Here is a 23,656-nt window from a genome sequence, read left to right as displayed (position 1 = left end):
GGTGGGTTGCTGTCTATGTGATAATTTGTGGGTACTTTGTTTTTCCCAAAGGGGATGACTATACATTTTTTGGCATTTTGTTTAAGGCCGTGACTCTGGCACCAGTTGTCCGTTTCTGTGAGGCCTTTTTGTAGGATGTATGTGTCCGCTGGTGTATCGACTAGTTTGCAGTCATCTGCGAACTTTGTCAGCCACAACCCTCCCATGTTTGCTTTAACATCTGAGAAATAAATGCCGAACAAGAGGGGTCCCAGGACAGATCCCTTCGGAGACATTCAGCAAACGCAAGAGCCATATGAACATCATGACATTGCTTCATAGTTCAGATCAATCAAATTCAACTTTTGAATCAGATATGTAATTTACATATGTATTAACAAATCCCCCCACTTTTTATGCAGTAGACTTTACCTCCTGTAACTCCTAAAATTATTTAATTAACAAAGAGCTCGCTGCATTTCAGAAGACAGACATTCCAGGTGCAGGTTCTTTCCTGAAACGGATATGGCACATTTTTTCAACCCCTCCCCCCTCACTAATGCGCACTAATGAACAGAGCTGTTTGCCTGGAGAGACAGACAATAATGTTTACCCTTCCTTTATATAACCCACTCTGAACTTACATGGGTCATGCCAAATACATTTGAAAAATGGGCCATTGAGTAACTGACTTTCAACCTAGCATATATTTACCAAATGAAACAGTACATTTTGCACTTCTGATCATTATTTGCCAAAATGGCTCCAGGGAGTAATTTCAGGCTGAGGCAGAACAATTTACATAGGTATCCTGGCTACCAGTCACTCTCTGGTGGCCCCCTCCCCCCAACACCTGGTTCCAGAGACAGAAGGTTTCAGTACTCCTATCTAAACAGAGCCTTTCAGACTATCATGGAGTCACCATTTTAGATTTAGACTCATTCTTTTGCTTTTTATTCTAGGCCTGTACACGGGGGAGTCTGACAGAAACTTAGCAGTGAGGCAAACCCTGAAATCTGCAAGTCCCATCTACCATTAGAAGATAACAATCATTACGTTTTATTTATTTATTTATATGTTCGTTGTTTTGACAATGGCCAAATACAGTCAAAGTTGCATTATGACAGTAGTGCTGAAGCTTGTCTCTTTGATGTTTTCAGATTTATCTTTGCACAAAAATGTGGATTAACTATTCCTTGTTCTTTATTCCTGTCAATATTGCATTACATGGCAGCAGGTTTTACATTCATATTTATACCTGGTGTGGTTAACTTTGCAGCATGCTCATTATACAGAAAGTTTAGAAAACATATTTGCAATTGAAGAATGTATTCATTTATTTTCAAATCATTCATGTTTTTGGTGAGTGATGGGACATGCCATTTAAGTCTCAAATGACAGTTTTCTAGCAAATCTTGTTCTTCATAGCATACCTTAGTAATACATAACACACATATAATCCTACTCAGAAATCAGAATAAACAATCATTAATATTTATGCATACTTTAATTTTCCATACTGGTGAATTAGTCCTGTTCATTACAACGTCAGACCTGGTGATTTATATCTGCTATATTTTTTTCTTTTTTTCTTCACCACTTGCAGCTGGAACAGAAAAAAATATATGGTCCAATCTGGCAGTCTAAATTTGGCAAATTTCATCTTGTCAATGTAGCAAGTGCAGAGTTGATACAGCAGGTAATCAAACAGGAAGGAAAGTACCCAGTGCGGTGTGACTTACCTCACTGGAAAGAGTATATAACAATGAGAGAACAAGCCCCTGGAATGCATACCAAGTAAGTGATTTGTTTTATTCACACTCACTATGTGTTCTCAATGAATGAGATAAATAGGTCTTTGAGTTGCACACTAAAGGTGATCACATATGATTTATCTGAAAGAGAAAGAGCCGAAAGAGCTTGAAAACATTATGAACACATAAAACACAAGAATGGTGACTGCACTGCTTTCAAAATCTTTTAAATGTAGCTTATCATGTTCTAGCAACAAAGAAACCTAGCTTATTATGAATGGGCCTCATATCATGGCTATCTTTGGATATAAGTGATAAAAAATAATGCACACTACAGTCATGTAGTACATACATTGTGAAAAAATCTGGAAGTACATCAGAATTACAACAAACCTTTAGGAAACAATGAGCATCAATGTGTCTGGTTTAACATGTGTTTGTTTGTTTCCCTTACTTTTATTGAATGACTTCGTCCCACAAGTCCATAGGCTACTTGTCAAGAGAGACCTTAGGTGATATTCATACTGCCTGCAGAAAATTGGCTTAGGACACTAAGAAAATTCTTCTGGCCTTTTGATATGTGCTATAGAATGTTTCACATCCAAGTAAGCTGCAATAAAAGGTAGATGGGATTTTGGGTTTTACATCTTATTTAAAGGCTGGTATCTCAGAATTGCAAAACCCACTCAAGCTAGACTGTCACATAAGTACTGGAACAGAACTCCAAGTATTTGGTATAGGGGGTTCATGACATCAAAGGTGAGTATGCAATGTGCTGAGACATTGACATTGATCATAACATGGCCACGAGACAATTATGGAATAAACTGAAATGAAGTGGATTTTCAGAAGGTGGACTGAAATAATCGTAACCTTAGCACATAACATTGATAAGTTATTTAGAACCATAATATATTCATCCTTGCCTGATGGGGCAACAGGTGTACTGCTGTTGTGATGCTACAAAACCCATCCAGTGAGGAGAAAAGATTTCAGTTGCTAAGGGTTATCTGTTTTTTTTTTTTTGTGCAGTGTTGTTTTGTTGGGTCTATATTAGAAGCAAGAAAATGCTTCTAAGTGAATATGGAAACAGTGACACATGCGATTCGATGAATATGTCATAGGGCAAGGAGATAGTTGGCCCAACTTCACGGAGTTGCCCTTTCCTTCCTTATAGTGTGATCTCGGAGTTGGTATATTTAGTTAGGGGGTGAGGGGGGCTGAGCCCCCCATGTTGCAGGGTGTGGGGAGCAAAGCCCCCACCTGTTTATGATGTTAAATTATTTTTATTTAGCGAACAGCTGCATAAGTTTTTTTCCCCAAGGGAAAAATTCACTTACATGGCCATTTGCTATTTTTAGGTTTTGTGCATTATGTGTCAACTTTCATATAGTCACACATATACACTTTCGGTCTGATAATATAGACCCGTTTTGTCTACTGTCTGATAGCTCCTTGCTGGAGTCCAGAGAGAGACCAACAGCAGGCAGACAAATAGAAAGGCACCATACCTTTCAATTGTCCCTGACGTTCAGGAACATCCCTAATTTTGACTCAGATTTTACCTCTGTCCCTCTTAATCCCTCCTAAAATTGGTATTTTTTGCAGAAAAGGTGGTGAATTACATTTAATAAATAATGACAATAATTAGAGTTATAGACTTCTTTTGCTTCAGAAATTGTATATTAATCCACATTTTCTTATTCTGTCAGTGCCTTCAGCTAATAATAATAATATTTTAGAAATGTCTCTGATTTTCCCTGATTATTTCTGGATTCGTCTGTGATCTTTTGAGATTTGTCCTTGCTTCCTTAAGAACTATGAAAGATATTAATTAATTAATCCATGCAGTATGGCTTATGTGTGCTGCCTTGCTGTCACTGCACATTTTATGGGAAGAATATGATGGGCAGAACAGAAAAAAAATCAGTGTAAGGGCCTGATAGTCTGCCACCCAGCCTTTCATCCCTAGATGGACAGATAAGACAGATGTCTCTGATAGACAGAACTTCTGGGAAAGAACCCAGGTTGGGAAATAAAGAGAAAAGGAAGGTGAAAAGGAAATAATATTAAGAAAAGTAATGGAGAAGGAGAAATGTAACTTAAAATGACATTTGGATGTTGGTACTGAAGATAAACCATCTTGTCTTGTCATACATAACAAAGCTATAGGGTGATGTGAGAGTAATACATGAGCCAGGTATTTAGAAATGAAAAAAAATGAGGTGTGCCTGCACATAGGAGAATTCATACAGTGTTGCTTAATAAATTTCAGTAAATGACAACCAGTATCTTTATGATGTAATTACTGTTCTAGATAGGCTTGTGGTGCTTGGTGTACTTGCAAAAATTATTTCCGATAACTTGCTGTGGGTCCTAGCAATCACCTGTGGAGAATTTCAACAACTGAAGGCTTTTGGAACGTGTTACCCAACTTTTAAATGCCTTTAACTGAAGTAATCATGTTAGCTAATTATTTTGTTCTTTTAGTGGTGTACAAAGGTATTTCACAAGAGGAATGGCTGAAATAAAGGAATTAAATTAAGACAACTGAATGAAATCAGCTTCTTGTTGTTTATCTCTTACAGATTTTATGGGAGACTTCAACTTAGTGTTTCGTGCCATATGATCTTGTTTGCACTGTTTCTACTAATAAATCCAACCAAGAACAAGGTTTTTTAATGAACCATTCAAAGTAGACATTAGCAGCAACTAGAAAATTAATAGGTCTTTGAGTCAGCACTAATGACATTCTAAAGCAAATTACTGCACTCCACCAAACTTATATGTACCAAGTCCATGTTTGCACAAACTCAAGAAGGGAAAAGTCTCTCAAAGAATTTCAACTTGATCGTCTGTAGAGAAACCATACAAAACAGTTGCAAAGTTGTATAGGAGTCACAAAATAGAACAAAACAGAAACAGGGTACATTCACACTTTGTTGATATTAGTTACATATCTCTCAACTTGCAGACACTGATAATAAGTACAAATGCCACTGAAAGGAATGTGGGACACTACTCAGAAATACATGTATAAAAACAGAAAGTTAGAAAACAATGGGAAAATATAATCACACTACCAAAGAGACAGATATCTGTAGATTATGATGAACTGTATTGCAAAATTCTACCACAGAAAGTCATTTATTTTTGCTTCTGAAAAAAAATGATAACAAGATGTTTGTCCTCTTTGTTTAAATTGGCACCATTAGTGCATTGGTCATGTAGTCATATAGTGTGATTTTCTGTACTCTAGGCAACTTCATAAATCATATTATTTGAAAGAGGACACAGAAAATTGTGTGAAAGGATAAATCAATCCTGGAAATAGGGACACCCCCCAAAATAGCAATATTATGTGCAGGGGTAAATCAAGCCTGAAAATAGAAGTGTTCCGCCAGAATAGGAACAGTTGAGAGGTCTAATAAGGTCACATGCTTGATTAGTCACAATGAACCCTCTGTGACCTGAAAGTAGCTACACAATCATTATCCTTCAAAGCAGTAAAATACCAGTGGAGACCTACAAACCTCTCCAGTTGGTATATAGTCTAGCTGAATCCTTCAAGAATTCAGTCTTACAAGGGGAAGGTCAGTGGTGCAAAAGGTTATCATCTAACAAAAAAAAGGAACCAACATACATTCACAACAGTTAGCCCTGAGGTGCAGCGGCATAAAGCCCTGGATAAGACTTAGAAGACAATTTCAACTAGTGACCTGGTGATGAAGTAACTGATGATGGATGGTAAAAGTGGGTTAGAGGCTGACACCAACTCAATCATCCTGGGAGACAGAGTCAGCTCAAACTGTTGTGTGACCAGCTTCTAGCAAAAACAGGTGTTGTAGAATATTGCAAAAAGGTATGAAGATATGCGTACTCACCATGCTCTGAAATCCACTATCCCAGTGGTTAAGCTTTTGCAAGAAACTGTGTGCATTGCAGTGTGGCTACATTGTTAAACTTTGTGCAATCAGTCACAGACAAGAATAAAATCTAGGGGAAAAGTATCCATCTTTTATGGCTTCTTAGATGATGACCAGTCCTCTATGCTCTGGACCTAGCAGCCAGTAGTTTAACAATATGTTGCCAGGAGCTTAACTTCCACTGGAAAGATGGGAGGGTTGAATGGCTGTGGTGAAACTGTGAATGAGTGGGTGAGATGGATGGTAGAGGCTTAATGGTGGTGCAGTCACAAGGGACAATATGAATAAGAAAATAATCTGTGTAAACTGATTCACTGTCTGTGGGTGTCTAAGACTCAACTAATTCATCTATGTGCATATTTATAAACCAGTTAAGATATACTGCATGTTTGGAGTATATGACCTTATATGTATGTGAAATTTACTTTATGTGCTATTCCATAACTCAATACTGCTGTCCAATAACCAAGGTGAATGTGTTTATCCTATCTTGTGACCTTGGATTTTGAAATGATTGTAAGCGCTTGCTGATTAATGATTTACTTTGGACAAATGGCTGAAAGTTAATAAGTAATATTCACTGCAGACTCTGATTTTTGTTTTTGGCTTCTGCCTGGTGGCTTTTTTGGAAGGGAGGGCACCTGTTGACTATGTGCACTTTGCTTGCTCGTCTATTAATCTTATTACAGATTTTATTTATGTTTCCTCTTTTTGAATTCATTTGTTAATCCGGTATATGGAACTTACTAGTACTGCATCCAAAAAACCCTTTCCAGCCATGTAAGTTAAACTCTAAATGCATATCAAAGGAAATTAAAACAACTCAACAAATAATATGCAGTTTACACAGAATATCAGGAAGAACAAATAGTTTAATAAAGTAGCATTGTTAAAATAGTCAAGGGCAGCAGTATTACAGTAATATGGATATAGTAACAAAAATAACAGGGCATCTATGCACCCATGAAAAACACATTTTAAAGATAGTATATTTAACTTACTACAGTAACCTAGAACAAGTTAAGTATAATCCTGATCATCTTTAGTTAATGCTTCATTTTTAATTAGACAACAGTATAACATATGACAGTAATGTAGTCCTGCAGGGTAGGTTTTATATTTCTGTTGGGAGTTCTGTATTGTGGAAGCCTTTTTGAAAATGCATTTTTAATGTATGATAAGAAGAACTGAGTACTGATGAGAGATACTGGGCCTTGTTGTTGGGGCTGTAAGAGGTACTACAGTAAAACAGGTAGCAGTTTGTTAGAAAGTGGAGTAGTTTTGTGACATTAAAATACAAAAGCTTGCTTATAAATCTGAAGAGAAAAGGAGAGTGTTCCTGCCTGTATTAGCTGGGCAGTTACCATACTTAAAGAAAAATATTGCTGTAATCTAGTATCAGGCAGAACAAATAAATCTAAAGATTTTAACACAGTGACCTGAAGAGTTTAAGTGTTTTGTGGCTACAATGTTTTACCCGATGAAAGGCATATTCCGGCATTTCAAGAATCAGTATCAATCAACTAACTTTATGGTATAGAAGGATAAAGCACTCACTCTGACCTAGATAACCAGTTTAAATAGTGATCAAATACTGGAAGAAGAGAAACAATTTGCACTGGGGAGGGAATGGTGATTCAGTTGTCTCTTTCTCAACATGCGAGTAAATGCATGCATGTGATGAAGTTACAGCCATTACCTAGAGACATGAACTTGGATTACCAAGCCAGTAATGGTGGCCCTCATTGTCATGTGGATAACAACATTCTTTCACATACTGAGAGCACAGTAAGCCTCAGTGGTGATGTGGGCCATCATATCAGTCCCCAAGCACTGAGTTAAGGGCTAAAAATAGAAACACCCTCATTGCCTGATCATCCAATTGTGATCAAGAGCACAAACAACATCTTTAGCTGTGTGGATAAGTCCACTTCCATTTGGCACTTACCTCTGATTTGGGAGGTCTTTGTGAGAGAAAACGATTAATGTGCTCCAGTAGGAGGGGAGTGATGGTCAGCAGACATACATGCAAAAAATACAAAGAAAAAAAAGAACTGAGAGCCATTAGACAAGCAGAATTATAGGAGAGTTTATTTGAGGTAGAGCACTTCTTAGTGTGTGGTCAATGTAATGATGAAATTATGAAGATGTATCAAGTAAGACTGCCAGGTATTTGTATGAATATAGGATATGGGAGTCTCAAATGAGACCACTGAGTTAAGAAGAAGGGAAGAAGACACTGTTTGTGGGGCAAACTTGTATTTTGTATGGAAATATCCTTCCCCATGTTTGTATCAATAATAAGTTTTCTGCAGAAAACAACAGCTGCCATTTGAAAAGATCAAGATGAGGAGTATTTGCCAATCAGAATTTTAATACATCTGGGGGAAAGGTTATAAGTGAACAAAATAAAGGGAGCAGCACCAGGATCTATGGAAAAAAGTCTGGAAAGAAAAATAGGCATTTAACAGAGTCAAAACACATCCAAAATCTATAAACAGAACTCCTGTAAAGTAGCCTTTCTTTATATTTTTGTTTATGGAATCTGTAACTTGGAGGAGGGCCATAAGAGAGGTAATATCAGACAGGAAGATGGGCTTGGCATCAATTAAACATTGTTCTTGGGCAAGATAGAGGACTTGAATACCTGCCTTTGAAATATTTTGGCATGCGGAAGGAGACTCGTTATAAGTCTATAGACTTCTGGTGTGGAGAATTTTTTTATTTTTGGGCGGATGTGTTAATGACTGATTTCCATGCACTAGTAATAATACCTTTAGAAATGGAGAGGTTAATAAGATAGGGTGGAGACATAAACACATATTTTATGAACTGGGTAAGGAATTTGGAATGAAGAGACTCATGGGGGTGGAAGGCAAGAAAGATCAGATTGGACAAGTGACTTGTAAACCTTAGTGCAGAAAAAAGATTTAAATGGAATTTGGGGAGATCATAAGATAGGACAAAAGTGGTTAACAACTGGTGGATACAGACAGAGATCAATAAAAAGATGTGATAATGTCTGAGTAATAAAGTAATCTTTAAGCAGCTCACCAATGTCTTTTAAAGAAGAATTACAGTTAGTTAAAATTGCATAGAAAGGTTGCAGACTTCTAGAAGAACCAATAGCATACCTGATTTCTGACTAGTTTTAGAATTATCCATATATTGTGTTTGTTTTACAATAAAGTGGACTTGTTTTTTTCTCCTTTCTAACAATGATTCTTAAAATAAGGAAGAAATTGTGATTTGCATGACAATGCTTTTTTTTTCATGACTTTCATGCCCCATCGCTTGAATGCACCAGTTGTTTTTTTCACAAGTAAACCACCAACTCCTTTTATTTCAGAAGGAGCTGTGTTTAACAGAGCAGATTCAGTTCTGAACAGGAAATAATAGATTATTAAATAGCTTCATAGCATATTCAAAGTTATCCATACTGTAGAACTGGAACTGGCCCAAGGAGATAAGTTAAAAAAATGGAAAAGAGTCTTTGTGAGAGAAAATGGAGTACCTGGAAATAGTGACCAGAGGCATTTCTTTCTTCTTTTTTTAAGGATCACACTGTAAAAGCAGGGCATTAGTATATTAGGAGATCTGGGAAGAATAGAAAACATAATGTACAATGTCAGAGATACTAGTTAAGAATAATATCTAGAAAATAATACCCAGTAAAGGGGCACTGACTGTAGCAGTATTCAGGTGAGTAAGAGAACTGGCAGCTTATGAGAGACAATCCATCCGTTAAGGACAGTTGGTGAACTTTGTTGTTTAGGAACCCAACCAGTTGACATTGACGCCACCTAAAAAAGTAACGTTTTTTTTTTCTATTACTGACCCACGGAGAGAGTTTCCAGGAGTTTGTCAAGGGAGAAACTACAATGATTTTATCTAACAGTATTTGGGTAATTACTTAGTTTAGTGTGTACTAACCTATGAACCTATGAACCTATGCAGAATTATCTTCACACAGTGAATGGTCTGTAATGGGACATGGTTATTTTTTTAATTAAAAGCAGTAAGCCACCATCAGACTTAGGATCTGGTCTGCCAATACTAAACATATGAAAAGCTGTAACTATGACAGAAAAAGAGAGAAGAGAGGAGAGAATAGTTTGGGACAGATTTCAGAAACAAGTAAGATATTAGAGTTATTTGCAACAGTTCAAGCCTTGAGTATATCATATTTGTTGTTAATCTTTCCACAGCTGAGATGGGCAATTTTTAAGGCTTAGTAAGATGGGAGTACAAGCTGTACAGCATGGCAGATGGGAAAGAGAGAGAAATTAATAGAGGGGTATAATATTTTCCTAGACCAGGTTTATGTTTAAGTTTACCTGAACACTTTAGATGGATAATAAGGAAGAATGTAGTAGAGATGAATATAAGAAATTTAGGAAAACACAGAGCACGTTAGTACATTTCAGACTTAGATGTATCTGGGAGAAGTGGAGTATGAGAATGCTCCAAGATGAGATATAGGTGGTCTGCATTCATGTATATGTAGGACAGAGAGGAAAGTGAAATAGGTAGAGAATACAATGTGGATGTAAATTTGGACAGTGGCGAGGGCTTAATAAAGAGAAAGAAAAATGATGGAAGAAAGGTAGAGGAGAGTAAAGCTGGAGAGAAGTCTGAGAATTTGGGCAAGACTGGACATGTTAAGTAATGCCTACAGAAGTGTCAGGTAGAATTAATAAGAACATAGAACAACCCTTTGACACCTGCTGATAGAGACCTCCCTCTGGCAAAGGATACCACATAAGAACAGAAGAGTTAGGCAGAGACTGAAAAGAGGAAAATGGGGATGAGCAGGATACCCTATGGAGACAAAATGTTTTTACTGTAACAAACATTCTAATAAAAACAGGTGGAGGTGTTATAATAGGGTTTAAAGATTGTTATGAGGCCTGTGATTATTACATGCTCATTAATAGCACCAATACTGTGGATCATGGGATCATAGGATCATAGGAAGTTGCTAGGCTATTGGCCCTGAGGCCTTTATAAGCCTAGCCAAGAGTTTAACCCATGCATAGACAAATCAGCATGCAATGCCCCTGTCCAGCAGGGACATGGGTGGAATCCCAGGGATGTATTTTCTATTTCCCATCCAGTTATCCAGGTTGTGCTTAAAAAGGGGTAAAGAGGTACTCTGCTTGATGTGGAGTGGGAGTCTATTCCATAGATGGAGGAGTCTCTTGGACACAAATCTGTCCTGCCAACAAGTGCTATTGATGTCACAGACCAGGTTGACGCCGCATGTGCGGGTTACTCGAGTGGAGTTTGACTTGTGGATATGCAGCAGTCCCATCAAGGCGGGGTCTGAGATTGCCTTGTATGGCAGAGGTCTATTCTGAGGAGTCTGTATGAAACAAAGTAGAGGGATAGGGCTTTTAGACTATCTGTGCATGGTAGATTTTTGAGGCCCTGGACTCTCCTGGTGAGGAATCTCTGTGGTCTGTCCAGCTGCTGCATGTACTTTGCGAGGTACATGCTGAATGGGGCATTGTACTCAATAATGGGCCTTATAAGGGAATAATACAGGGATGTTATGACCTCCTTGCCCCTGGATGAGATACCCTTACTTATGAGGTGGGCCATGTAGAAAGCTTTCCGTACAATGGAAGCAACATAGTGGTCAAAAGTCAAGTTGCTATTAATCTGGGTACCTAAATCCCTCACAACTGACTGCATGCCTAGGACGTTGTTATTAATTTGATAATATGTGGGGATGTCACTCTCCCCAAAGGGGATGTTGATGCATTTTTTTGTATTCAGCTTGAGGCCATGTTTCTGTATTGCTGAAGAGGTTACATCTAAGAGACTAAATGGTATTTATTGGGCATTATTACATGGTAAGTCCAATTCTGAGCCTTTGGTTGCCAATGTTAAAGAAGGTGAGAGTGGAGGTATTATTGCAGTTGAACCCGAGATTGGTGGTAGATATATACGGGGTAATGAGGGTGAAGGGCTTTTCTTCATCACCACCTATTCCTTTGATGCACCTTATATTTCTGAGATAGTTAGAAGTAACTGGAAATTTTTGAATTTAGATAAATGTGTTAGTGACAAATTGGGGGTTCCGCCTAGATGTGTTTTTAGGACAAGTCGTTCGTTTAAGCAACTACTGGAAAGGGATAATGTTCCCCAATGTACTACCAACAGGAGTAGGGGCACCTTTAAGTGTGGTAGATGTAGCATCTGTCATTTGATTAATTCTACTGGTTCTGAATTCAAAGTGACTGGGATCACCATTAGGTCCAGGGCCCACTTTGATTGTTATAGCAGGTGTGTTGTTTATATGGCCTTATGTCAGCAATGCCCGGCTTTCTACATTGGGAAGACCTGTAGGGCATTTAGGGACCGCATTATGGAGCATCAATCTGACATTAGATTGAAGAAAAAGACAAATGCCTTATACAGGCATATTGAGTCTAATGCTAGTCACCTTTTTAAATATAGTGTGATACAGCAAGTACTGGTTGGCAATCAGGGTAACCAGCTTGAAGTTTATCTAGACATCTGTGAGATGAAATGGCAGTTGAAATTGAATGCTTTAGTCTTCCCAGGCATCAATGACTACATTAGCATCAAGCTTATTCTGAGATTAAGGAATATTTTGGGTTAGGTTTGGTTACAGGTTTCCTTTTCTTCACTATCAATATGTTCATGCATGAACACATTTAATTTATTGTTTTTGTAAATGTTTTTATTATCATTATTTATCATTTGCAGGGGCTTATTAGGCTGTTTTTGTTACAGCTTGTAATTTTTATTCATGATGGTTCTGTTGCTTTTATTTTGAAAGCTGGTCTTCTGCATTGATTGTTTGATGATGTCATCATCATGTGTTTTATATAAAAAGTGTGTGGTTTTTATCATTTGTATTCTGAAGAAGTCTAATAAAGACGAAACCTAGGTCAATCGTTGGGCTATTTGTTCCAAGTTGTTTGCCTCCCTGCAGTCTCATTGCTGGTCTGTATTTGTTCTGGCCATGTTTCTGTCACCAGTCATTTGTTTGATCATATTAATGTGACAAAAAAGACAACCCTGGAACATACAATAATTGTTAGAGTTTATAGATCACCAAAGCCAAGTGCTAATAAGCTAGAGGAATTCATATATCTCTTGTACGAAACACAGGAGAGAAGAATAATTGTGGCTGAAGACTTAAATCTACTAGAAACATAGTGAAATAATATTGATTTGACAGCATTAGTTAAGAAATTATTTGTCACATAAGTTCATGAACAACAATTGCTTCAGATTTATAAAAAAAAAAAAAAACCTACCATGGACTGTAACGTAATAAACATTGTTTGTGTTGCAAAAGAAATGACTGCTACCTCACATCAAGTTTTACCATCACATGTCTACATGTCATCACGTGTCTACAGTGGTGAGGAAATCATTCTGTGTTACATAACTTATAAACAAAGGTATGGCATCTAAGTCCAAGGAGGTCATTGTTCCATTGTATGCAGCATTCATCAGACCTATCATTGAGTACAATGCCCCTTTTGGTATGTACCTAACCAGGCATATCTAACAATTGGAATATCCACAGAGGTTTCTCACTAAAAGAATACAGGGCATAAGTAGTATGTCCTATGCAGACCACCTCAAGGTCCTATCCCTGTATTCTGTCTCCTACAGGCTTTTGAGGGGAGCTCTGTGCCTGGCATACATGGCATTGTCAGACACTACTCTGATGGACCTCCTGCATCTCCACAAACAGCACCAGAATTACCTGCTCTAAAGACGTAAACCTTGCCTATGATATAACTAGGACCTGCTGGAGAGATAGGTATATATCCCAGAGACTACCACATCTATGGAACAGGCTTCCCATTCATGTGAAGCAGAGTTCCTCCCTAACCTAATTCAAGTGCAACTTGGACAATTGGATGGGAGACTGGAAATTCATCCCTGGTTTGGCACCTATATCTCTAATGGATGCAGGTAACCTGTGAATAGTTCATCTCCCAGGCCCATGCTTCCACTTATTAATGGTATCATAACTTGTCAGATTTAGGATGCATGGCTAAGCTTAAAAAGGCCCTTGTGGTTGTTAGCCTAGTAAACACATATGAACCTATGAACCACCATTGTTGTGCACTGATCATGAGGGTATAAAGGTTAAATTGTTGCTAGATATATCTGCCAAACTGAAATCTAAACCAATGCATAGAAGATTAATAACACATTATATGGAAGCAAAGCAGTACTATTGTAAAACTAAATGTTCGGAAAAACTGCAGGAGGAATGTATGTGGCAAGTTTCAAAACAGAAATAATGGGCGCACAACATCCAGAGGATATATTTTCATAAGAAAAAAGATACTTGATTAAGATCAAAGACAAAACAATTTAAGAAATGGAATAAAGGTCAAACTATGACTTCGAAAACTGAAATAAACACACTGAACAGACAAATTAAATATAGTATAAGACAACATCACAAACAATTTCTAAAAAATTATATAAAAATATTAAGCATAATAAGAAACCATTTTATAGATACATAATATGTGGTAGGAGTAAAGACATACAAACTGATAAACTGTCTGTAGATTATAATTTTTTTTCTCAGACACAACAGATTGTAGATATATTTAAAAAAATCTTGTGTAAAGCAGTTTGGCTACACAAATGGGGTGAGAAATTGTCCTAGCGACATCCAGCTAACCTCAAATACTGAAATCAATTTTGATTATATTGAAAAAGAACTGTGCAAACTGGATCCAAACAAAGCATAGGGAGGAGACAGAAATAATAATAATGACCTGAGAACACTTGGTATTGAATTTACAGTACCATTATATCTGTTATTCACTAGGCCATTTAAATATGGGAGGATTCCTCAAGATTAAAGAAATGCACTTTTTAAATTTGTCTTTATAGAAAAAGGGGAAAAGGACAAACCCAGAGTAACCAAACTTATAAGTTTACTTTCATGCTGTGGAAAAATAATGGAGAAGAATAGATTAGATAAACTATTGTCAGAATGGGAAAGGTTGAGACTTGAAACCATATATCAGCATGTATGTGTTGAAAATAGATCTATTACCACCTGTAGTATGATATTCTATAACAATATAATAACAGCTATAAAGGAAACATTGTGCTGTGATGTAATATATATATATATATATATATATATATATATATATATATATATATAGATTTAACCTCAGCTTTTAATAGGGTCATACGCAAAACACTAATCATTAGATTGTAATAAATTAGAACACCTAGGTATTGATGTACTCTTGATTTGATGAATAGCTGCATAACTTTCAAATAGGACATAGCAAGTATCATACAGCAACTGTATAGGTGAAATTCTAGGTTACAGTCAGGGTGTCCTAACAGGCTCTGCCTTAGACCCATTCTCTCTCTCTTTCTCTCTCTCTCTCTCTCTCTCAGATCACTAGAGTATCACCACCCTCTAACTTTTCAGCTGTCCTGAGGTGTTCTACAGTCTAAATGCAGATGACTTGAAAATGGGTAAACTGATTACATATGTTACAGATGGGGCATGTCTGCAAAAGAACTTGACTAAATTGACAGTTTAGGCACAAGAGAATAATATGCTGTTAAATAATCAAAAAGTAAGCATGTAAGATTTGGAAGACATAGACTGAAATGTGAATATTTAATACAGGACACACCGATTGAAACTGTAGATTAATTTAAGGAACAAGTTATACAGATAGATCCATCTCTGAGTTTTCTAATCATGTCAACTAATTAATTAATCATAGTTGCAGAACTTATACATTGTATTAAAAAATATAAAGTCTAGAAAAGCAGAAATGATGAAGGCATTGTTTGTTAGTTACATTAGAGCCAAGCCTGAGTATGGAATAACAGTATGGAATCCTTATAAGAAAACAATTATGAGTAAATTGGAAACATCACAGCAGAAATATATTGAGGGCATCCATGGACATGAACATTTAAGCTATCATAAAAGACTAAAATATCCAAACCTGTACAGTGTCTCATATAGATATTTAAGATGAGACCATATTCAGGTATATAGGGCATTTAGAGGCAACTACTTCTGGGAATGTTTGCATTATTAAAAGGAGTGGAGAATCATCAGACAGCCTATGTGGAATATTCTATAAGAATGAGAAGAGTTTTCTGAAAGTGTAACTGATGCATGGAATATATTACCAAATTACTCACAACTCTCAAGTGTACCTCATTAAGAGGAATGTACCGCACTTAGGGTCTTAAAAAAGTTGGTGTTCCTCGAAGTTCCACATCGAAAAGGTCTGTCATATATTCAGTGTTAGGAAGTTTTTGACTTATATCTATGGCAAATAGAAATGAGTCATATTAATTCATTAAATGATCTTTTTATAAAACCAGCATATTTTAACCATCCTATGACCTTCCTAGTTGAAGTTGTTAGTAAGCAATTAGTATGTGTTCCACATTTTGCCCATTTGTTCCACATCATGAAGGCCAGTCTTCCTCATTTTAGAGATGGAAGGTTGAGAGCTATGAAATTACCTTAAAATAAGTACTGGTTTAGATATTTTAAAAACAACCTGGATATTTATTATAGAAATAACTGTGTTGGTATCTTGTAAGGCTAGAGGGGCATTATTGCCGATGCCTGAAATATTTATATGTATGTATGTGTTTATGTATGTATGTAAACATGGGAAGCTGTACATGACCTTGCTTCCCTTTCACAGAGGTGTGATGTATGAAGAGAAGCCCAAGTTCTCATCTCTCAAATATGGCTTTAGAGTATGTAAGGGAGATTTAAGTGCCAAGTACAGCTTGGATATAGAAAATTTAAAAGGAGCCACAGGAATGTTAAAAGAAGAAATAGAGTTACTCAAGATATACTCACTGGAAGAGTAGTAAATGAACAGATGTTGTCAGGGTGAAAATACAAGTATTTAACTAAGTAGGGAGGAGGAGATGTGGGGAAAAAAACAATAAGAAGGCTCAGCAATGATTATAGCATAGAGGCGGCCATGGTGGTGCAGCGGTTAGCATTGCTGCTTTACAGCAAGAGGTTCTCCGATTCAGTCCTCAGCTGGGGTGCCTTCTGTGTGGAGTCTGCATGTCCTCCCTGTAGTCGCGTGAGTTTCCTCTGGGTGCTCCGATTTCCTCCCACATCCCAAAGGCATGCTGTAGGTGGATTGGACACTCTAAATTGGTCCCAGGAATGAGTGCGGCATGCGTGTCTGTGCCTTCTGTGGAAGGTTGGGCACCAGGCTGGCAACTCGACACTATAAAACTTCACTGCCAATCATGAGCGGACGGGTGATCTGCTCTGGCGACCCCTAACTGGGAAAAGCCGAAAGAAGAAGAAGCAATGATTATGGCATCAGCACTCAAATGTCCCTAATAAACCCCAAATTTATTAGCAACACCAAAAACTGATTAATAAACACCAAGTTAATTAACAGAGCAACTTGGTATTCAAGTAGCAGGTTAAAGAGGAAATACCAGTTAGATCATCCATTAACCTTTCCTTATAAGCAACAGGCGAGCAAAACTCCTTTACCTTCTGGTCTGGTAAAGAGTATTAAATGGTTAAAAGGTTAGACTTTGTCCCATGGATCATAAGACTACACAAGCTGAGGGCAATGGCTAAGAGGAACCCTCAGTGATCACAATCTAGAAAGCACTGTGGACATTTTCTGTTTTGTTAAAAAACAGAGATAGAGAGACACATCATGACTGCTGTGTGATCAGAATGACGTGATGAGATCCAGGAAAACTATAGATGGGGATAAGTGGGTAGAGTCCAGGTTCAGTCTAAATACACACCCTGAGCACAAGTCATTGAAGGAGGAGGAGCACGAATAATTAGGAAGATAATGAGATTCACACTTTTGAATAATGGGAAAGAGTGGAGTCAGGTCTTCTAAGAATTGGAGGTGGGGAGAACTGGATGATTCTTTTGACAGAGTTAGAAAATATGCACTAGATCTAGACTTAGATCCAGTTATCAGATTTTGTCCTGCACAGGACAAGCTGTAAAATACCTTTACTTTTTAGTCAGACAATAAACATTGTACCACATATAACACAAGACCACACAAGTTAAAAGTGTTAGGGCTGAAAAGGTCCTGTAGTGATCAGAATGCAGAAAGTATATTGGTCATTTCCTGTTCTGACAAAACAATAGAGAAAGTCATGAAATAACACTTGTACAGTAAGATCAAAGCAGTCAAGATGCAGGAAATGTGTAGAGTGGTATCAGTCTCATTCCAGATTGGTTCAGATTTTATGCTAAATCACATAGTGACTATTTTCTACTAACTGGGGGATGCTGGCTGTGGATGTAAACAGTCTTTTTGTTTGCATTTTGTTTCTAAATATTAGATTTTTATTAAAAAATCATAATCATTTGGTTAAATAATGTATACTTTTAGGGCCCCCTCTCCTCTGAAATGAGTACAAATGGAGCCCAAACCAAAACTGTGGTGAAGCACAACAAGCTAGCATTACATGCATGATCAGGGTATATTAACATAACCACTCATGAGTATCAATAGAGAATATAGTAATATTTCTTCAGCAACAAAAAACTTCCTGTATAATATAGCCATTAGTGAAAAAGTGTTCTAAACAGCTTTGTATTGACTGAGCTGCAGTTAATAAATCTTGTCTTTTCTTTCATTGCTTCCATATATTCCATGCATTTTCTAATGTCACTCACCTCATTTAACTCTATGAGCACACCACCACACTGCAATAGAAATAATTTTCTCTCCACTACAATCTTTCAGAATTTAGTTTCCAAATGTATAGATAAGATTATAGATTAGTACAAAGGTAACTGCCATTGCGAGCCATTTTAAGCCTAGCCAATTATCCCTTGTGAGACTTAAACCCTACACCTTGTGTTTGTAAGGCAAACACCTTAACCATTAGGCCACCCTCCCAACCCCATTTGGTATAAAACACCTTTAATTTGGACTAACCAAAGTGTCAAAGTATACAACAGATGAATGTAGTTATCTGCTTGTACTTAGTAAGCCATTTCAAAATAAAGTAATGGGAGCATCCATCACATTTCTCTCTGAAGATAATGTACAGCATTTCAGTAATTCTGCTTCTTTTGATCACATAACCTGACTGTGGCTTTACTCACTTTGTAATCACTATTTGTGTGCACAAAAAAAATAAAAAGAAAGAAAAAGAAAATCCTAATTTTGCAGACTATCCATGGCCATTACTTTGCCTCATGTTTTAGTATGTGCCTTTTCTGGAAAATCATAGAGGACTGCAATCACTAAATGGGGAGATCCTGACTGTGGGTGAAGGAAATCTGCTCTCTTCTGTATTAAATCTGGTTTCAGGTGACTAGTCTACATTTGTATGAAATATATTGGAATATTTATTCTCTGGCAACTGTGTGAAAGAAAGTTGAAACTGTCCCTAATATCATAGAATGCCCTGTGTTTGCTTCGTATTTTTGGTATGTGCCTCATAAAATTTGTGGTTTGATGGCCAATCAGGATTACAGTCATTAAAAGTGTGAGGGGTAGGGGTGCTGGCTGTGGATGAAAACAATATTGTTGTTTGCATATTTTGAAATCTGTCTTTAAAGGATGAATGTGTGTTTCTATGAAATACATGGGAATTTTTATTTTCTACTGAACCTTTGTATGAAAAAAAAAGTTGAAACTGTCTCTCATCTCAGTATGTCTTTGACTTTGCCTTATATGTTTGGTTTGTGCCTCATAAAATGTGTTTTTGTATGGCAATTCATTGAGGATTGCAGTTACAAATTGGTGGGGGGCTGGCTGTGGAGGAAAACAACTTACTCTCTTAAAGTCTGTCTTTATAGAGCTAATGTATTTTTGTATGGAATACTTGGAAAATTTATTTTCTGTCAAGTCTTTGTGTGAAGCAAAGTTGAATCTGTTCTCTGATATCACAGAATATTTCTGATTTTGCTTTATATTTTTGGTTTGCTCATCATAAGAATTGTAGTTTTATAGCAGATCACCAAAGATTACAGTAGCTAAATTGGGGAGAGGGTGTGAATGAAAACAGCTTGCTGTCTTGATTTCTTGTTTTAAAATCTGGATTTACAGGACTGGTGTGGATTTCTTTGAAATGTATATTGGATGGCAGTTAATACAGAAGACTAAAGCTCTGAGATGTTAATACATTGCTTCCTTTGCCCAGGATACAAGATTTTATTCTTTCTACCTTCATTTGCTTACTATTGTGACTTTTACCAAGTCACTTAACAAGTCAGTATTTCCAGATCACCCCTGAAAAGGGACAATTTGTCCAGTGGGCTTGCCAGGTCAACAACTAGGTAAACTTAAAAAAAAATAAATAAAATACATATTCTTTTCTGAGTCTTTGTGTAAAGCAAAGTTGCTACTGTCTCAGATTTTGCAAAATATCCCTGACTTTGCCTCATATTTTTGGTCTGTGTCTCATAAAATCTGTAATTTTCTAGCAAGCCATTTAGGATTGCAGTCACTAAATGATAACAGATATTTGACTTTTTAGAGTTAATTTCCTTCAGAAAATGAAGGCCAATGGAAAAGCTGTTATTCTAATAAGTTTCTAAGTATATGACATCAGTATTTGACACCTGTTTCTGGTTTGGGGTTTTGCCCCTCATTTTATTTGGGGAAGGTGTCCCTGATTTTGCACTAATAGGTTGAGAGATATTACTTTTCATCATGGTCAAATGAATTTTATAAGACAAAGTGACTGCAAATGTGGCAGGTGGGGAAGGGACTGTTTAGGGGTGAAAGTAGTTTGTCCTGTGGTCGTTTGTTCAGTTAACCATTGGACTTTTCAGTAATAATGTGTACGTGTGTGAAATAAATTGGAATACTTATAGCTATTTATGTGAAGCAAAGCTCCAGCTGTCTCTGATTTCTCAGAATATCCCTGATTTTGCACATACATTTGGTCTGTTCCTCATAAAATCTGTGTTTTCTGACAAATCAATGAGGATAGCAGTTTCTAAATAATGACAGAGATTTGAGTTTCAGACTTCATATTCTTAACAAAATGCATGTTAACTCATTCACTTCAGTGGAGCTCAGGAAGTTTACACTGTAACTTCCAATGGGCAGAGCCTAAGCCTTTTGACAGAATCAAGTTATGTCCTCACATTTTAAACAAATGTCCATATCTCTGGAATCATAAGGGTTATGAAAGAAGTATAGAAGGAAAGCTATTCAGCATAAACTATTTTTATAGTAATAATATTCTTTAGGCTCTGTGCCTTAAATGGAACTTTATAAGTCACAGTAAACACAGTAGCTATTACATTTGTAATATTTTGTAAACAACTTACAATATCTCAGCAACGCCTCAAGTTACACTCATACTGTCAGCAGCATTTTATTCATCTAATTGAGGGCATTCATATGAGGCTAAGCAGTTTTGCCTGTGTTAGTTGGTTTTTGAGATATTTGGAAAAATGTGAAAAGTATATCTGTATAAATTAATATCATAAAAACAACAATTAATATCCATTTATCTGCACTAGACAGTGGTCAAATATTAATGCAGCTGAGTTTGCCATTGTGTAAGCTTTATGATTAAATCTTTTAAAATATTGCACATAGCATGGGTTTGGAATTATTGATGCAAATATGAACAAGCAATATCTGATGCCTAGACCATCAGTAGGAGTTAACTGCAGATGCACCCGGAGGCTCCACTTGGATGTAATGAGTTAGCGCAAAAAAGCTGTTGTTCTACCAAACCTTGTATCTCTGATTCTAGACCAACCATTATCCCTCATATTTTTTGGATTTTCCCTGATTCATTTTAATTTATTTATTTATTTTATTTTACATTTGTTAACCGGGAGAGTCCGACTGGATACATGTCCATTTTCAGCGAAGGCCCGGGGAGAAAAGCTCCAAGTACATAACAGACATATGAACATTGTTAATGCAAAAAAAGGAAGATAGTTGAGTTCTAAATACAATATAAAGATACATCACATCTTGGGGAAAAAAAAAACAGCAGCATATAAAAAAAAACATAGGTCAGTTACAAACCTTGTTAAAAAGCAGTAAGGATAGTGAGGTAAGAGGAGGGTAAATGATAGTGGTTAATCAGGTCTGGACCAGGGACATTGCCAGAGAGTATTGAGATGGGGTTTAAGCTTTTTGAATTGTAGGAGTGAGGGTACAGAGGTGAGCATGGTCGGTAGGGTTCCACATTTTACCTACAAAGTTTGACAATTGATAATCCCCAGCAGAATTATTGGCCTTGGTAGTTTGAGCTAAGTTCTTATTGGAGCGTAAAGATTGAAGGTTGATCTAGAGGTGAATGTTCTCTTTCTTAGCTGGTGTTATCTCTGGGTGATACAGCATCTGGTGAGCCGCTTTGAGTTGGTTGAAATGGAGTTGGCTGGAAAACTCTAACCACCCTAGTTGCTTCAAGTTAGTGCAGTGGTCGTTCTAAAGGTGGAATTTGTGGCAAATCTAGCTATGTGATTGTAACAAGAATCAAGTTTGTTAAGGGTTGTCTTGTTTAGGTTTGTAAAGAGGGAGGCATAGAAAAGAGTTGATAGTAGGTGTGTGCTGGCAATTGTAATTTTAGCGTGAGGAGTGAGAAAGTGTTTTACTTTATAGAGAGCCAAGCTTTTATTGACGGTTTTGATGGTAAGATTGAAATGGGTGTCAAATTTAAGGGAGTTATCAATGGTAACACCTAATAGCTTTGTGTGAGCTTCTGGTGATATAGTGATTCCATTGGAGGATGTAATAGAGAAGGTGGGGAAGAGTCTTGTTAGTGGGTGAGAAAGTAAGTAGTTTTGTTTTGTTGGGGTTGAGAACTAGTTGTCGACTTGAGAACCATTTTTCTATTAGGTTGAAGGTGTCTTGGGTTGAAGCAGTGAGGTCTGCCAGGTTGGAGGCAGTGCTGATGATAGTCGAATCATCTGCATATTGAATGCATGTGGCATGGGGGGTGATTGTGGGCAGGTCATTAACAAAGATGGCGAAGAGAAGAGGGCCAAGAATAGATCCTTGGGGAACTCCAAGTGTAACAGGTAGGCATGTAGATAATTTGTCCTGCCATAGAACAGCCTGTTGCCTATTGGACAGGTAGGATTGGAACCATTTCAGCGTGGAATTGCTGAGTGATACTTTTTTTAATGTATGGAAGAGTTGAATGTGGTTCACCATATCAAAGGCCTTGGAGAGGTCTAAGAAAAGAGCAGATGATAGCTTATTATTGTTTCTGAAGTTATTGATGGTATTAGAAAAGGATAGTAGGGCTGATGTGGTACTGTGATTTGGCCTGAAGCCATGTTGCGAGTTAGCTAGAATTTTATTTTTGGTGAGGTGTTCCATCAGTTGTTTGTGGACACACTTTTCCATAATTTTGGCCAGGGGTGAGAGTATAGCTATAGGTCTGTAGTTGGTTAGCTCTAGTGAGCTACCACCTTTATGGAGAGGAATAATGTGGGACATTTTCCATATGGAGGGGATGAAGGCTTCTGACAAGGTACAGTTTATGATTATGATAGGAAATGGCCTCAGCTGCTTTTTGCAGAAACTCAGCTGGGAGAAGTTTTTTAAGAAGAGATGTTATAGAGGATATGGGTACTGGATCGAAGGTAAATAGATGCTCTGATGTAGTTGTAGTATTCTGCTGGCATGGGTAGTGGAGTGGGCTGGTTGTTTGTTTGAATTGTGTGGCCAGGGATTGTATAGTTTCTGTGAAGAAACTATTGAATGTGTTAGCAATGTTTACAGGGCACTGTTGTTTGCAAGTTGTTGGAGTGGGGTGGTTGCCTGGCCTGGGTGCAGGAGCTTGTTTAAGCCTGCCCAGAATTTTTGTGGATTATTAAGGTGTTTGTGTTGGAGGTGGAGGAAGAAGTTTTTTATCATTTAAGATCATTCTTTTAGTTTCATTTCTAAGTTGCCGGAAGGTTTGGTGGGAGTGTGGGTCTTTAGAGGTATGCCATGTGACCCACATCTTGTTTCTAGATAGGATTTTGGATTTTGTTTC

The 23,656-nt window shown here is 37.2% G+C and overlaps 1 protein-coding gene across 1 annotated transcript in view; it reads left to right on the top strand.

Moving 5' to 3' along the window:
• LOC122804911 (sterol 26-hydroxylase, mitochondrial-like) overlaps nt 1–23,656 on the top strand; it is a 755,523-nt gene that overhangs the window by 87,805 nt on the left and 644,062 nt on the right. The window contains exon 2 of the mRNA XM_044075121.1: nt 1,586–1,776. Within this exon, the coding sequence (XP_043931056.1) occupies nt 1,586–1,776 (191 nt within the window). The remainder of the gene's footprint in view (nt 1–1,585; nt 1,777–23,656) is intronic.

The sequence above is a fragment of the Protopterus annectens genome, chromosome 6.part0, assembly GCF_019279795.1.
Source record: "Protopterus annectens isolate FY-2018-M chromosome 6.part0, PAN1.0, whole genome shotgun sequence".
Taxonomy (NCBI): domain Eukaryota; kingdom Metazoa; phylum Chordata; order Ceratodontiformes; family Protopteridae; genus Protopterus; species Protopterus annectens.
The sequence above is the reverse complement of the archived record's forward strand: the minus strand, read 5'-3'. Positions and strand labels throughout refer to the sequence as shown.